The sequence below is a fragment of the Herpailurus yagouaroundi genome, unplaced genomic scaffold (assembly GCF_014898765.1).
Source record: "Herpailurus yagouaroundi ecotype Mexico unplaced genomic scaffold, PumYag 185, whole genome shotgun sequence".
Classification (NCBI taxonomy): Eukaryota; Metazoa; Chordata; class Mammalia; order Carnivora; family Felidae; genus Herpailurus; species Herpailurus yagouaroundi.
Genome location: NW_024412416.1, coordinates 5,998,880 through 6,014,856, shown reverse-complemented (window position 1 = coordinate 6,014,856; position 15,977 = coordinate 5,998,880). Strand labels below are relative to the sequence as shown.

At 53.7% G+C, this 15,977-nt stretch overlaps 1 protein-coding gene and 1 long non-coding RNA gene across 8 annotated transcripts in view; one reads left to right on the top strand and one right to left on the bottom strand.

The window, feature by feature from the left end:
* The first annotated feature begins 441 nt into the window (after positions 1–441).
* On the top strand, positions 442–2,079 carry LOC121042387 (uncharacterized). Its single transcript, XR_005796161.1, has 2 exons — positions 442–800; positions 1,797–2,079. It is a non-coding gene; the product is annotated as an uncharacterized LOC121042387 (long non-coding RNA).
* Positions 2,080–3,639: 1,560 nt separating this feature from the next.
* Positions 3,640–15,977, bottom strand: part of AP3S2 (adaptor related protein complex 3 subunit sigma 2) — a 60,661-nt gene continuing 48,323 nt past the window's right edge. For 2 of the 7 annotated variants that reach the window (XM_040493657.1, XM_040493655.1), the window contains 2 exons: positions 9,356–9,463; positions 3,640–7,637 (listed from right to left, as the gene is read on the bottom strand). In XM_040493657.1, the coding sequence (XP_040349591.1) occupies positions 7,509–7,637; positions 9,356–9,463 (237 nt within the window). In that variant the 3' untranslated portion in view covers positions 3,640–7,508. Of the gene's footprint in view, positions 7,638–9,355; positions 9,464–15,977 lie in introns of those variants that run through there. The other 5 variants (XR_005796159.1, XR_005796160.1, XR_005796158.1 and 2 more) reach the window with 4 other exon arrangements.

The following is a 15,977-nucleotide window of genomic DNA, read 5'->3' as shown; positions in this document are numbered from 1 at the left end:
GGGACAGGGAGTGATCGGGAAGGCAGGCGGGACAGGGAGGTCCTCTGAAGACATTTGAACAGAGGACCCCCCCCCCCCCCCGCCCCGGAGTGACGAAGAGCGGAAGACAGGCAGCAGGGAGGTGGGGGCAAAGGCCCCCCGTGTTCAGGGACCCACGAAGGCCCGTGTGGTTGGAGAGGGGTAAGCAGGGAGCTGGGTGGGGCAGCAGGAACCCAGGACAAAAGATGGACAGCAGCCAGCTAAGCAGGGCCCCGAGTTTTGTTCCGAGACTAGTGGGAAGCCTTTGGGAGGGTTTAAGGCCTGCAGGCCGGTGTCGTGGTCTGATTAATAAATACTTCGGAAGGTTCAGTCTGCCTGCTGGGTGATACAACAGGGCCATGAGGACGCGGAGGGGGGGGGGGGGGGAACGACAGTTTAGGGGCTGTGGTGGCGTCCAGGCAGGGGATGAGGGACGTTGGGTGGAGATGTGAGTTACTGGACAGTTGGTTGATTGTCAGACAGGATCTGAGACCGGTGGGCACTGGGGTCCCAGGGAGAGGGCTTAACCTGGGGGCTCCGACGGGGTGGGAACATTGGGGCTGCACCACCCGAGGCTCCAACCAGGGACGTGGGTGGGGACCGCAGGTCCAGAACAAAGGGGCCACCTCTGAGGTCACAGAGAGGCCAGGAGAGCCTGGCCTGGCCTTGGGCCCGTGGCCTTTCTGGGGACACCAGCACCCGGAGCTGAGCAGGGCTGGACTGATGGGGAGCCTGAAGGGCCTGATGGGGAACGCCCGCCCCGGGCTGTCAACCTGTGCCAGGTATGGCTCCACGCCAGGTAGCATCACCGTGGCGTTTGCCCGTTCGGCACAGACAGTTTGAACCCAGGGGTTTCCTTCCAATCCTGTCACGTCACCGTGCCCTTTAGGCAGCTGACGGGTTGGTTGACATTTCCCAGGGCCCAGGAGGGCCTGGCTGCCGGAGAAGAGGCAGGTAGAGGCTGGGAAGTTGGGAAGAGGGATTTCAGCAGAGAACGCCCCGAGGTGCCCAGCCCCGGCATCTGAGCGGGAGCACCTTCCTCAGGGTCCCGGGGTTGCAGGTCTCCGCACACCTCCCGGCCACACAAAGGAAGTTCCAGGAAGGCTGGCTTAGCTGCTGGCAGTGCAAATCCTAGCCTGCCTATTTGCCAAGCACTCCCCAGCAAGGAGCAATGACTTCCCAGCCTGTGCGTGTCGACGTCTTTGGCCCACAGCTTCCTCGGGCCGGGCAGCCAGGGTGAGATCCCCGCGACCCGCGGCCAGCTGGGGAGCCACTCGGAGGCTCGGGGAGGAGTCAGAAGGGCGCTGGGTGCCAATCGCTCAGGACCAAGAGGCTGGAGGAAACCTCCCCGCCCACGCTGCCCAGGGTAGCAGGAGCGGTCTCCGGCCCTGGGAAGTGCCCCGGGTTCGTGGCCGCCCGTCAGCCTCCGGCTTCGCTGCCAGCTGGGGAGCGAAGGGTGACAGGGTCCAGAGACGGGGCGTGGGAAGGCCCCCTCCCACCGCACTGCCCATGCTGGAGGAGGCAGGCAAAGGAGTGGCTGCCTCCCGAGTTCTCGCCTCTGTCGCCTCCGGAGTGGCCGGGTCCTTCTTGGGGGCAGAACCAATATGCACCATGGGTAACACCCTCACTCCCAATCTGGTACCTTCACTCTGGCCAGTGCCTGAACCATGCCGGTTGGTCAAGATTTTGAGAACCACCTTAAATCTGGGGGAACAATGAGAGATGGGCCTGGTCTTCCCCTATCCCTGAGAATCTACCTTCCTTCCTTCCCGTTTCAGCTGTGCCTTTAGGTCTTGAGTTCGTTCGCACCGGGCATTCATTCTCAGCAATCCGGAAGAAGACCCTCAAGCTGCCCTCCTGAAGCCACACCCACTCCCAGGAGGCAGGGGAAGGCACCCCTGTTCCCGAGTGTTCTCAGGAGGCCCCGCTGATGGCAGAGTTGAAGGACAATGGGAGATCTGCCCTTGAGAAGGCCCAACGATCCCCTTTGTCAGGGAAGTGCTCCAGGACCCCGACTCTCAGGCAGGCCTGCCTCCCCCCACACGGACTCCCTCCACCGAGCCCCCCGCGTGTCTTTAATTCCCTGCTGACCTGGGAAGGGAGTTCTGGGCACACCTCCCACCCTTCAGGTTCCAGGATCTTCGCTTTCCAGACACTCCGCCACTTCCCCCGCTTTATCCAGTTTTGGCGGCCTCGGGATGTGGGCCTGGGGCTCGCTGGTGGGGCCAGGCCAGCAGCCGGTCCGGCCCTGCGAGGCCCACCTGGGCTCCCCTCCCAGCCTCCCAGATCTACCCCTACTCCCTCTGTAAAAAGCCGCACGACGGCGGCGGCCGGGTTCAGGGAGCCTTTGCGGTCTACACCAGTCCTCTCGTTAAACCTCCCAAGTCCCCAAGGCAGGAAGGAGTTCCTGGTCCCTCTTTCTTTTTTTTTTTTTTTTTTCATTTTTTTTTTCCCAACATTTATTTATTTTTGGGACAGAGAGAGACAGAGCATGAACGGGGGAGGGGCAGAGAGAGAGGGAGACACAGAATCGGAAACAGGCTCCAGGCTCTGAGCCATCAGCCCAGAGCCTGACGCGGGGCTCGAACTCCCGGACCGCGAGATCGTGACCTGGCTGAAGTCGGACGCTTAACTGACTGCGCCACCCAGGCGCCCCTACTGGTCCCTCTTTCGATGGCAGAGGACAGGGACCTTCCGAGGGCTCTACACGTCTCACACTCTTACGTGACCACCTTGCAGTTCAAAAGCTCCACTTGGCTAGAACCGCCGAGTTCTCTGGTGGTGCTGCCTCACTGGAGGACAACTGTGAGCTCAGAGGCCACGTCTTCAGTTCCCAGCCCCTTGGCCTCTCCCACCGCAGGCCCCTCCCTGACCTGAGGTTGCCCTGCTGTCTCCCCTCCCTTTCCTCGCCTGCAGGCTGTATCCTCACCCCTCCTGCCACTTCTGGGCTCCGGGGCTCACCCCACGGCTTCGAGCCGGCTCCTCTCCTGCCCGCGCCCAGGCTCCCGGCTGGCTGGCGGACCTCAGCCCCCCCGCCCCCGCTCCCCTCCCACTCTCCCCATCTGACCCGTCCTCATCCACACTCTGGGTCCCTCTTCCTCCCAAACCACTTCCTCCTCTCGAGGAACCCCCTCACTGGTCCTGCAGTCACTTGGGTTCCACGGTCATCAGCTTCGCCTTTCTCCTCTCCCTCGACCTCCACAGGCCATCACCGGGTCCCTCCCCTCCTGCTGCTCCCAATACCATTGCCCTGGTTCTCCTTCCCAGAGGGCAGAGCGCGGGGCCCGGGAAAGCCTCCACCGGCCGCTCATTCAACACTTCTTTATTGAGAGCAAGCACCAGGCGCTGTCCCCGCCGCGTGGAGCGAGACAACGCCCGCCCGTGGGGACACTCATCCTAGCGGGGACAGACAGTAACTTCGATCCAAAAGTACATCAGGTCGAGTGCCCTGAAAACAGGAGAAGCAGAGCTGGGATAGGTATGCCCAAGTAGGGGGGCTCCTTGACGCGGGGTGGTCTGGGAGGCCCTCCTCCGTCCAGAGGGTGGCATGGCTGCAGAGGGCCGAGGCCAGTCACCGAGGTCAAAAGGAACATAACTCTCTGAGGAAGAGCACACCGTCAATTTGGTAATAAAAATCCAGGGACTTTATTTCTTAATCCTTTCAACCGGAAACACTTGTTGCCACGGGGTCGGGGGGTAACTTGGTGGTCTGTGGGAACACGGTGGGAATCTGGCGGAACAGGCTTCTGTTATCTTAAATTTTGAACTACATGAATGTACTTCCTTTTTAAAACATTAACTCATCGAATAGGAAAGAACGTACCCAGTCTTTTGGAAAAGATTAATTATTCTCGGGGAACTATTTCCCTAGAGAGGGCCTGTCTGCATCTCTGGCAGCCGCTGCCAGGTCAGAGCAGACGGGAGCCCTGCCGCACTCCCGAGAGGGCAAAGCCACGTGGGCAGGGTCCTCAGCGCAGCGAGACAGGTGCCCCTGGGAGACCAGGTAGAGGACAGGGAAGGCTGAAGAGCAGGGTGTTCGCTGGGAGCCAACAACGCCCCGGTCTCTCATACGTAAGTGGCTCTCCATCTCGGCTGTCACGTTCACCCCGATTTTTGTCATCAGGCGCCACTGATGCATCCTATTTGGAAAGCCACGGACGGACGGCTACACGAAGGAAACGCCCTACTAAAGACCGGTCCACCAGACAGGATTTAGCCGGCGCGCTCCCGTGGTTTTGGGTGGAGCTGGGGCCAGAGAGCGCTTCGCTAGTGTGGCTCCGTGGAGGTGGTGGCGAGGAAGGGCCGGCTTTGTAAGGGGCGGAGGCCTGAATAACAGGGGCTTGAGAAGCCTCAAGAGATCCCGAATTAATCCTCATGTGACAAGCGCACGGCCGTGTAGGCCAAGAGGAGAGGCAGGTAATAAGGTGACCTGTGGATGAATGTCTGCGTCCTTCAGATTCTGATGTTGAAATCTAATCCCCAGTGGGATGGTATCTGGGGCCGGGGCGGGGGGGGGGGGCGCCTTTGGGAGGTGATTAGATTTGGATGGGGTCGTGGGGTGGAGCCCCCATGATGGGACTGGCACCCTTATAAGGGGATGGAGAGCAAAGAGCCTTCTCTCTCCGCCATGTGAGGACAGAGCAAGAAGATGGCGGCCTGTGAAACAGGAAGCAGGTTCTCAGAGACATCCAATCTGCTGGCACCTCGATCTTGATCAGACTGCAGAACCGTGAGAAGTGTTAAGCCACCAGCCAGTCTTTCTGTTACAGCAGCTTGCACAAGGGCTGTTTGGAGCATGGCCCAGCGGGGCACGATGGGGGCTGCCGGGGGTGGCAAATGGGTTCTTGTCCTTTAACTATTCCAGAGAACAGCCACCAACTCCGGTCACTGCAGATTCAGGCTTCCAGTCGCTCAATCCGGGCACTCCGAGGTCCTCGGCGGAGACGACGGCGGGAGCTGAGCCTCAGATCTCTCCATCTTCAGTGCCTAGGACTGAGCCTGGCACGCACCAGGCGCTTACAAACTGCGCAACAGAATTTTTGGTTTTAATTACGGGCCGTGAGCCCTGGAAACCCAGTATTCTGTTCCACTTCAGGAAACCGTCAGCATCAATCATCCAGGACCAAGGACTCTCAAATTTAGGCCCAGTCCCTATTTTCCTAACGGAATCTCTCAGCTGCAGTATCTGTATCTTTCTTCAAAAACAGCATACGATTTCCTCTTATTAAAAAAAAAAAAAAGTTTATGGCTTTGCTCGTAGCAGGCAAGAGAGCTAGCTGGATTTGCAGACAACCTCGAGTGGCTAACGAATGATTACCGTGGCTTGTCCAAGGGATGGACTTTTGCAAATAAAAAACAAGGCTGAAGTTTCAGGCCATTTTTAGAGGCAGTTTCAGGGGTAAGGATGGGATGCTCACTGGTTGGAGTCTCCGAGACCAGTCAGTGGTCTGTGGGAGGAGAGCTGAAACCAGAAAACATCGGTTTCTGACAGGTAGACATTCGAAGGCTGTCCTGGGAAATCCGGGCCAGACAGGTGCCCTGCACTGATGCGTTAAACCACAACACAAATACGTAAACTCCAGAGAAATGACCAGGTTCTAGCTTCATGACCCTCAGCACAACACTTAATACTCCGGGCTGCTCATCAGCTCTCCGAAAGCCTCCAGCTTTCGCCCTCTGAGGACGTCGTCACTGGCCCCCTTGGCAAACCAGGTTTGGTTTCACCAGGGTTTGTGAGAAGCTACTAACCTCTCTGGGACTCAGTTTCCTTATCCAGAACAAAGAGGATAAAATTGGAAGCCGTCTTGAGCAGTGAAAGAAAATGGACTTTGGACTTAGGCAGGCAAGTCTCAATTCTCAGCCCCGTGTGACGCAAAGCAGGTTACTCGACCTGTCTCTTACTGTCCCTGCGGAATGGGGACCATGATGCCTGCTGTAAGGCTGTAAGGCCTGTGGGAAGGTCCTGCTCACACCGCCTCACATCCGTGCTCCTCCTTTCTTATTCCACACTTAGTAAATGTGAGAGAGGGACACGGACGTGCTGAAGCGTCTGTTACAGAAAACCCAAACCCTTCAAAAGAATGCTATCAGACGTCGTGACCTTCCTCTCCCTCTTCGGACAGAGGGCCTCCTTCTGATCGCCCGCCCGTCCCGGAGGCTACCGGGGAGGGTCTGCCCGAGTGAGCACAGGAGGCTGCGGGGAGCAGAGGGCACCAAGCACGGGAGCACCGTGGTCCTGGGGGCCGGGGGCGGGGGGGCACCATCTCAGACGGGCTCTGCAGCGGCAGCAGGACATTGGAGCGGTCTGGGCAGGCACGCACGGGAAGCCCCCTGGCTGGGAGACGTCGCCGTGGTGACGCAGCGAGCTCCCTAACCCCGGGGCAGTGCGGCAAGAGGCACTACTCGGAGGAGCAGTTTTAGCTCCACATTAACCACACAGAAAGACACTCATCACACGTAAACATTTACAAGTTTCCGAAGCCAACGTGGGAGGATGTCACCTGGGGGGAACAGGGAGGGGCTCCTCCCACGATGGGGACAAGACACCGCAGAGCCACGGGTCTCAGTCAGCACACTTCCCGTGTCCCCAGTCTTCCCAGTGCCCGTTCTAGAACCAGTGATCCCAGCTCTCATGCTCCACAGGCTGGTGCAGGCAGCAGTGGCTTTCCTGTATGGAGAAAAACCCGTCACTTCTAACACAGCAACTGACCGTCTGCTCATCAGAAGAATGTATTTTAAACCTGGAAAGAGTCATAATTCTGAGACGTTTCACATGTTGTCAGCTTTACCTTCCACAGACACGGGCCTCTCCCCTTTGCTGAGGGACCCTGGGGCTGTGCCAGAGACATGGTCGTGGGGAAGGGGGTGTTCTCCCTATCAGCATGCACCAGGTTCGTGGTTGGGATGGCGCCCTGTGCAAGGACTGTGGCGGTGGGGGACGTGTTCTGGAGGCGGGGTCACCAGCAAGCTTGCCTACACAGTACAGCCAGAAGGCAACTCTGGGTTCTCATAAAACTCTGCCCTTCTCCGCCACTCACCGCATCCCCTAAGGGTCGGCCCTTCACTAGCTATGGCGTCTCACCAGCAAAAGTGAACGCTATAGGACCGCGGAAGCCTCGTGGTACTAAGGAGAAAGACTCTCGTCAGACAGTGTCCTGGTGGCAGGTTCTAGGAAGCAGGAGGGCCCCAGTACAGCGCCCAGGCCCTGGAAGCGGCTACATGCGGGAGGTAAAGGTACGAGTGGCTGGGGCACGCTGACCCCACGGAGGCCAGGGGCCCCCCTCACGTCTGCGGTGGCTACACGTATCAGAGGCCGGCAAGTCGGCACAGGTGAGAACCGAGCACATGCTAGCGGTGAACCCAGGGCTCCCCCCCGACCCCACGGCAGCAAGGGTCAGGGCCCGGGCTCGACCCTTCTAAGGCTCAGAGTGCGTTCTGTGGCAGGACTGGCTTGGTTGGTTTCAAGGACTCCAGTTCAGTAGCCGTGACCCTCAGACAAACTGGGACAGGTTGGGGACTTTGATGTTGAGATCACCAATGTTGATGTTCCGAGGAATCTCCGGCAGATTGATGTTTTTCACAGCGGACACGGCCCGGGCGGGGGCTGCTGACAGGCCACCCTGAGGAGACATGAGAGGGGGCATGAGACAAACGCTCGGTGTCATCTGCTTAACGCTTAAAAACACAAGTGACGGAGACCGGAAGTGTCCACACCGAGCACACACGACACACGTTTTGATTTTTCCTCCTTATTCCTCAAAGGTATGGCCAATGCAGCAATCCTGAGGTGGGACGGGGGCTCTGGGGCAGGGCTCCACAGCGTGCGCTCCCGAAGGGGTGGTGGCTCACGCGGGGTGCTAGCCCCCGCACCTAACAGGGCCTGGCACACAGCAGGCGCTCAGTCCACGCTTGCCGGAATAACCAGAGACGGTTTGACCACGTCATACTCTGTGTCAGGGGCACTTTTCAGACTACAAAACAAAGCCCTTCCCCGAAGAGCCTGAACACTCTTAGAAGCGGGTGCAGTCACAGGGAAACGCGTACGAGAAAAAGGAAAGTCCGTTTAGGGCAGCTGCCTGCCAACTATCAACGTGAGACGGGAAAGAGCTGGCTTTGGAAATGTCATGTGGCAGCAAGATGGGCGGAAGGACCCGTGGAAGGTCTGACACACCCGCAGCCACGGAAGGACTGTGACAAACACAGAGAAGAGGGGCGCTCCCCGCTGGCTCGCCCCCAGTGGGCAGAGAAGGGGAGAAGCCGACAAGACTCCCAGAACCCCGTCCTCCTCACTGACTGTCGGGACACCGACTCCAGTCCCGCTCTCGCCCAGCACGCCTCCATTCTCCCTGTTTCCAAACCCCTGGCCTGTGACTCACTCACTATTCCCGGAAGCTCCCTGGCCTGTGTCACTAAAGGACCGTGGTGCCGCTCCAGGGGTGGTCTGGCGGAGCTTCATCGGCAGGGCCACCAGTCCTCACAGACAGAGGAATTCGTGGCTCTTTGCAAAGTCAAGTTCCGTCACAAGAAGGAATGAAGCTCTCGAAGACACTCAGGTAATTAAAATCCTCTTCCTGCCGCGTATGAAGGTGTAGGCCTGTAGCCTCTACACTGCTCTCCGGCTAGGCTGACGGAGGTGATAGAGAAACCTCAGGGGGGTAGGACAGAATCTACTGTGAGCCGTTTTTGTTTAAGTTTTAAGTAATCTCCACCCCCAGCGTGGGGCTCAAACTCACGACCCTGAGACCGAGGGTCGCGTGCTCCAACTGAGCCAGCCAGGTGCCCCTAGTGGGAGCGTTTGTGTCAAGCCCAGCACCAGGTGGGGGTGGGCTGGGGTATGTTGCTTGTAAACCCAGCCCAAATTCTGTTCCAGCTGAGTACAGGGCTAACTGGAAATAAGGGAACTGGCAAGTCGGAGGTCTGAAAGACACCACGAGGAATGGCCGCTGGGAAGGCAGACTCCCAGAGCACTGGAAAACCACAATGGGACCAGACAAGGGGATTCTGGGTCCCTCCAAGGAATGTGTAGCTTGAAAGGACGAATTACAAACTACAAGCACCGGCCAGAGTCCCCCAAGCCGGGAGGTGTCTGTCTTTGTGTGCCATCTGGCTTTTCGGTTCACACTTTTAGCCTTATTCTTACACGTTTTAATTTTCAGGGCTGGCCTTCCAATCAGTTTCGGTGGACTCGAGGAAGAAAGAAGAGGCGTATACACATTCCTAAAGTTCCCCAGCAACACAAACCAACACATGCATCCCTTTCTCCTTCTGCCCCGGTCTTCTCGAACCGGGTTCTTCTCGAGCCGAACTGGCTGGGGCAGAAGTACAGCCGTGTACTCACCTCGGATTTCTCCAGCCTGTTCTGAGCTTCGATCTGAGCCACGATTTCATTCATGTTGGTCTCCAACACCATCCCACCCATCACCACCTCCTGAAGGACGTAGTGCACCTGAAGGGGAAGCGGGAACGAGAAGGGTTGGAGCACCCTGCGGAGGTCGCGGTGCGGCCCAAACAGAAACCCCGCGGGCTCTCCTGCACCAGCAGAGCGGCTGGACCCGACACCAGCTCCCGATTCCCAACAGACACCTAAGCCCGAGTCCTCCACCCCTCACGTGAGACCACAGGGGCGGCCCCCGCGTCTCGGCACACCGTCACGTGAACCTCTTCCGTGAGCAGCTCATTCCGTAGCTCTTTCCTACCTGCTGGCCACACTCTGGGCGGGAAGGTGGTAGCTGAGAGCACAGGCTCTGAAGTCACACAGGTTAAGCTGGGTGACTTCGGGCAAACTATCCTTTCTGTTCCCCAGCCTCCTTCCAGAACTCTGGTGAGGACTGAGATAACCTCTACCAAACACCCAGCCTGCCCCACACCGGGTTCTAAATGAATCAGGATGGCGCTCATCGCTGCTCTCGGCAGCAGCACCGCTGACGGACGCACACTCGGTCACTGCAGGGGCGGCGGGACAATCCCTGCCCAAGCACGTCCCACGTGAAATGCGACGTCTCCCGGGCTTCCTAAGATAGGCCCTCCAGCCCGTGTTACGCTGGTGGCAAAACAGGCCCGCGCCTTCATACTGGTCCTTATCCCTTTCTTACAGCTGGGATGAGAAACTGGGTTCTTTAGGCCCTGACCACCTTGTCGGCATTGGCTCCGGCCTCTCGCATAAATCTGCCTTTCCAGGCAGATCCAGGGGCTCTGCAGACCCACCACCGGCAGAATTGCTTCCTCCGGTGCCTTCCACCTGAAGTCCTTCTTCCCACTTCTCTGATGTCAGAGACCAGCTCGGTCCTCCCACCGTCTCAGTGAATCTCTCTGGTCTCTCTAGACGCCCTCTTCCTTCTCGGGCTGTTGATCTGGTGCTTAATTAACAATAGAAGGTGGCACCTCGAAGACCATGTTGACAGGATCTGATTTGAAAGAAGTCCCACCCCTTACACACCCCAGCAGACACCTCTGACCGACCCTCTGGGGGTTTCTATGGCAGCTCGCTCGCTACCGTGGGGTGCAGTGTTTGAGTCAGCACAGCGGCTCAGTCAGCGTGATGGTCAAGTACACGGAGATTCAGTTTTGCTGAGGAGGACTGGCTGGATGGAACCCGAGTGCACACGTGAGCCTGGTGCCCAGAGGAGTATTCACACTGAACCTAGTGACGAGGTAGTCTGGGTCTAAAGTTTGAGCACTATTGCCACTTGGGGCTGGAAAATTTTCTGTGTGTGTGTGTGTGTGGGGGGGTGTCCTGTGGACGGTAGCCTGTTTAACAGTACCCCTGGGCTCTGCTCATTCGATCCCAGGAGCACCCCACCAGCTGTGACCACCAAAAATGTCTCCTGGTGAAACCGCCCCCAGTTGAGACCCACTGGTCTAGCGTCTAGACTGGAGCATGGAGGATGTGAGGCCAATTTACTCTGTGGGCAATGAAGGGTCAAGATAAAAGATGTGTCTGTCTGTGTGCTTGTGCACATGCATGTTGGACACGTGAAGTTCTCAGGCATATTAGTTCTTCATATTTTGCCCATGGAGGGAGAGAGTATAACAAGAACATGTGTTTTATGTACAAATAAAGTATATTCACTTACACTGAGTTTTATTAACCACTTTCCTGTCTATACATACACACTCATGTGCCATTCTTAAATTTTATACAAGAGGAATCATTTCATTATTTAAATGCAAATGGGGATTTAATGGTAAAATTCTCATATTTAGATAATTTACAAAATGTTAAATGCTACTGGTCTTAAAATTATTCATTGGGGAACTACACTGTTTATACTTCCCCATCAAGAAATTAGCTTCTGGGGGCTCCTGGGTGGCTCAGGCAGTTAAGCATCTGAGTCTTGATTTTGGCTCAGGTCATGTATTCACAGTTGTGAGACTGAGCCCCACATTGGACTCTGTGCTGAGCATGGAGCTTGGGATTTCTCTCTCTCTCTCTCTCTCTCTCTCTCTCTCTCTCTCTCTCTCCCCCTCTGTCCCTCCCCAGCTTCCCGGCTTGCACTTGAGCACTCCCTCTCAAAAGGAAAAAAAAAAAAGAAGAAATCAACCTCTGAAAACATTCTGATGGCTCCTCAAAATATTTTAAGCAACCGAATAACCATATAATCAAACAATTCCGCACCTGCGTTTATACTTAAGAGATATAAACCAAGAATTCAAAAAGACATTTCTATACCTATCTTCATAGCAGCATTATTCACAGAATAACCAAAAGGTAGAAGCAGCCCACGTGCCCATCGATGGATGGATGGATGGATAAATGTGATATAGACATACAAAGGAATATTATTCAGCCTTAAAAAGGCAGGACACTCAGACACATGCTGCGACACGGATAAAACTCGAAGCCATTACGCTAAGTAAAATGAGCCAGAAACAAAAGGACAAATACGGTACGATTTCTTTCTATGAAGTACCCGTGGCCAAAATCAGAGGCAGAAATGGAAAGCTGGTGGCTGGAGTTGAGGGAGGACGGGACGCCTGTTGGTTAATGCGAAACCAGTTTCAGTTTTGCAAGATGAAGAGAGTTCCCGAGAAGGGCTGCACGATCGTGTGGATGCACTTAGCACGACTCAAGTGTACACTTAAATATGAAGATGGAAAGCTTTACGTTCCGTAAAATTCACAACTGAAAAAACAAAATACAAGTGTCCACACCAGGACTCCTAGTGTTTTATTCTATTGTTTAGCGAGCTCCTTCATGGGAGAAAGTAGTATTTGTTGAGCGTCTCCGCTATGATAAACACTTTACATGGTTCTTACTTTAAGTTTATGTATCGGGGCGTAATATCGTAATATCTGGGGCGCCTGGGTGGCTCAGTCATGATCTCATGGTTCGTGAGTTTGAGCCCCATGTTGGGCTCTGTGCTGACAAGTCAGAGCCTGGGGCCTGCTTCCGATTCTGTGTGTGTGTCTCTCTCTCTCTCTGCCCCTCCCCTGCTCGCACTCTCTTTCTTTCTCTCTCAAAAATGAACAAATGTTAAAAAAAAAAAATTAGTAATATTCATCTGAGGTAGGTAATATAATTTTCATTTTATATATGAGGGAACTGACACATGGAAAAGGCAATGAACTATCCCAATGTCACATGTATGAGTAGCAGAACAGAGCACCGAGTCTGGGCCCATCTGACTCCAGAGTTCATATTCGGCACCCTTTCCGCCACGGTTCCTCTGAGTCCCAAGCTGTGTCTTCTACCTGCTCATCCCTCACTCCTGGTCCATATGGAATCATTTTAAGACTTGCCTTTGGCGTGTCAAAGATCTTGCATGAATTCTTCTGTGCTTCGTCCTCAAGGCCTAGTGAGCCACAGGCACGCTGACTGAATGAAAATGCTTTTCCTAAGCCTGAGCAGCATATTCCTGGGGCTTTAGGTGCTTAGAAGATGGATGGCAGTGTGGTGATGGAGGCCTGATGGAGAAGGTAGTAAAAGGCCACTAGCAGCTGGATAGCATATGTTAAGACTTCTGATGCGAATATGGTATCATGAAGTCATAATTCTAAGATGTTATTCAAGATGTGTTCCAAGTGCAAAAAAGGAGAAATGAATAAAAACGCAAACTCCATTTTTAACAAAACTAGAAGGTAACCCAAATCCCAGACCCTAAAACAGCTAGAAAAGCTGTCAAAAGCAAGGAGTTCAAGCAAGGCTCCTTTCCTTAGAGAAAGAAAAGAAAGGATACTACAGAGAGGGAACATGGGAGCTGGAGAGAAAGATCTGCCAAAATATACTGCCTGTGGGTAAAGGACACTCGCTCTGGGACCAAACAGATTCCTTGCTGGGGAGGCAGGAACGTCTGTGGACCTGGAGTGGGAAGCATAGGAGAAACCACCACAAATGAGCCATATTCGCCTCACAAGTTCAGCTTCATGGTGGCATCCGCATCGTGGAAAAGCCTGCAGAAGCTCACTCTACTGGCTGGACGGAGATACAGGGTAAATGAACTCACCCCAAACCCTAGATCAGGAGAATGACTGCAGTCAGCCTGGAATTCAGACTTGGGACCTCCTCTAAACAAGCATCCTGCAAATAGCTAGTCCCTGAGAAACTCACCTGCTTGAAGAGGACTTGTAAGAATGAAATCTACACCGGATGTATACAAAGATACAACAAGAACAAAATTTGGAAAGAAACGGGAAAACCAAAAAGCAGACTAGGACTATGCACTGGAAAACCGCCGCCACGGAGGAAACGAATGACAGTAAAATCTTTTTGCAAAGCTGAAAAAAAGCAAACAGTGAAGCGAGAGCTCAGGGCAGGAGAGCAGGCACTTGTGGGAGGGGTGGGGAGGCGGCAACAAGAGAAGACCTCGCGGGCACCGCTGGGGGAGAAGTGGAAGGAAACAGTACGGAAATGAAGGTGAAGCTGGAAAGAAGCAAAGGGAGAAGAGACACTGCCGAAAGCCTAAGGAACAGAAAGGAGGGAGATGGAAAAAAGCAGGTACAATGAAACAGAAAAGGGGTTAAAAGGAATAGAGAAGAAGGAGAGTTAGAGAAGCCAGCAAAGGACATGCAGCGGATGTATCAAGGGAAACCAGGACGCGGAGCACACACATAGGAAAAGAGGTGTTCGTAAAGATTATGTGGAAGTATGATTCAAGAGGTTTCTGAAACGCAAGAGGGTCCACATACTGCAAGGCCACACTGTATCCTGGGGAAAACTGACCCACAACGGGCAGCGCCAAGACAGACCCTGAGGGTAACATTTCCGGAGTTTTGCAATGAGGCAAAAAGATCAAATTATTTAAGAGAGGGGCAAAATCTTGAAAATTTCCACAGTAAAATCCAATGCTAGCAGAAAAAGATGTAATACCTACAAAATTCCCAAAGAGAGAAAGTGTAATCCAAGAATTTATACCAGTCAAGAGTAACAGAATAGGAAAAACCCTGTTCCCATGAGTCTGTCTTGAGAAACTGCCAGCCAAGGGGTGATGGCAGAGAGACTGGCGTTGAGCACCGAGTCCGCTTACAGGGAGGACTGAGGTTAAAGTGGGATTAGAGCGACGACAGAGGCCAATGCTATGTGCCTGACAATGAAGGAAAGTTACAGCCAGCAGAAAGTCAGGAAGACAAAGTTGGGGGAAGGAAGGAGGTACAAGAACCCTGACTTCCTCACTCTCAATAACTGAGAGTCAATGGGTAGCCTTGAAAACCAACAACTCATGTAATAAAGATCTAGTTATTATGACTTTTATAGTGATCCCCCCCACCCCTGCCGTATCCAAGCCCAGAGTCACTTGCTATAAACAATACTTTGAGAGCCACCAAACTAATGATTTGGGGCCAATAAGATCTTTGCTGCTGACCAGAGTTCTGTGCCACTCTTCTTGCATAAAATTCACCCATAATGCATCACCTACAATTTCCAGTTTCTCTGAAGTACAGGGAGAACTCAGACTCCTGTGAAACAGTAAGTACAGACTGCTTCTAGATTTTTCGGAGCCTCCATCTCTATCTTCCGTATTTATCTTTGCCCAAACCCGATTCAACTTCATTTCCTTTTTGAAGTAACTTCTCTTTCCAAAGCATTCACCTTGGTTTTCAGAGAACAATTCTCTTTTCTCATTACGGTTTATCTGTATATGATTAAGTTATATAATTACAATACCAGTTTGACTGGCATCAACAGGTCTAAAAATATCACAGCTGACCTTTGGTCAGCACAGTGACTCACGTGCTGTAGATGAGCAGAGAGTGAGCAACGAAGGGTCAGCCTGCCAGCTGCCCTCGTTCATCTGACAAGTCCATGAAGACCCCTTGCACTGAACGTGAAGTGCGCCATGAAAGACGAGTAACATTTCTGCCAGAGGAAACACAGGGGATGTGAGAAAGTTCGGGGTTGCTAAGCCCGGGTGTATAGAGAACGCAGCCAGGAGTCAATACTACACACACACAGAAGTATGACTCAGCAATAAAAATGAATGAGTGCCTGCCATTGCAACAACATGGATGGGCCCGGAGGGTATAATGCCAAGTGAAGTAAGTCAGAGAAAGAGAAAAACCATGTGATTTCAATCATATGTGCAATTTAAGAAACAAAACAAGCGAACAAGGGAAAAAAGAGACAGACAAAAAACCAGACTCTTAAAAACAGGGAATAAACTGGTGGTTGCCAGAGGGGAGGCTGGTAGCGGGAGGGGTGGAAGAGATAAAGGGGACCAAGAGTACACTGATCGTGGTGAGCACTAAGAAATGTACACAATCGCTGAATCGATATATTGTACAACTGGAACTAATACAACACTGTATTGTTAATTATACTTGAACAAAAAAGGAAGAAGAATCAATACCAAACTCATGTACCTAAAAAAACTACATACAGTCAGATCACAAAGAATTAAATGACAAGAGTTAACTGATGGACTGACCTCAAGGATGCCAGCAGAAGTGGAGGTGAGGTCCTCAGAGAACCCCGTGAGTTAAAAGTACCAAACCAACAAAGTGGAGGCGGGGGGGGGGGGGGGGGG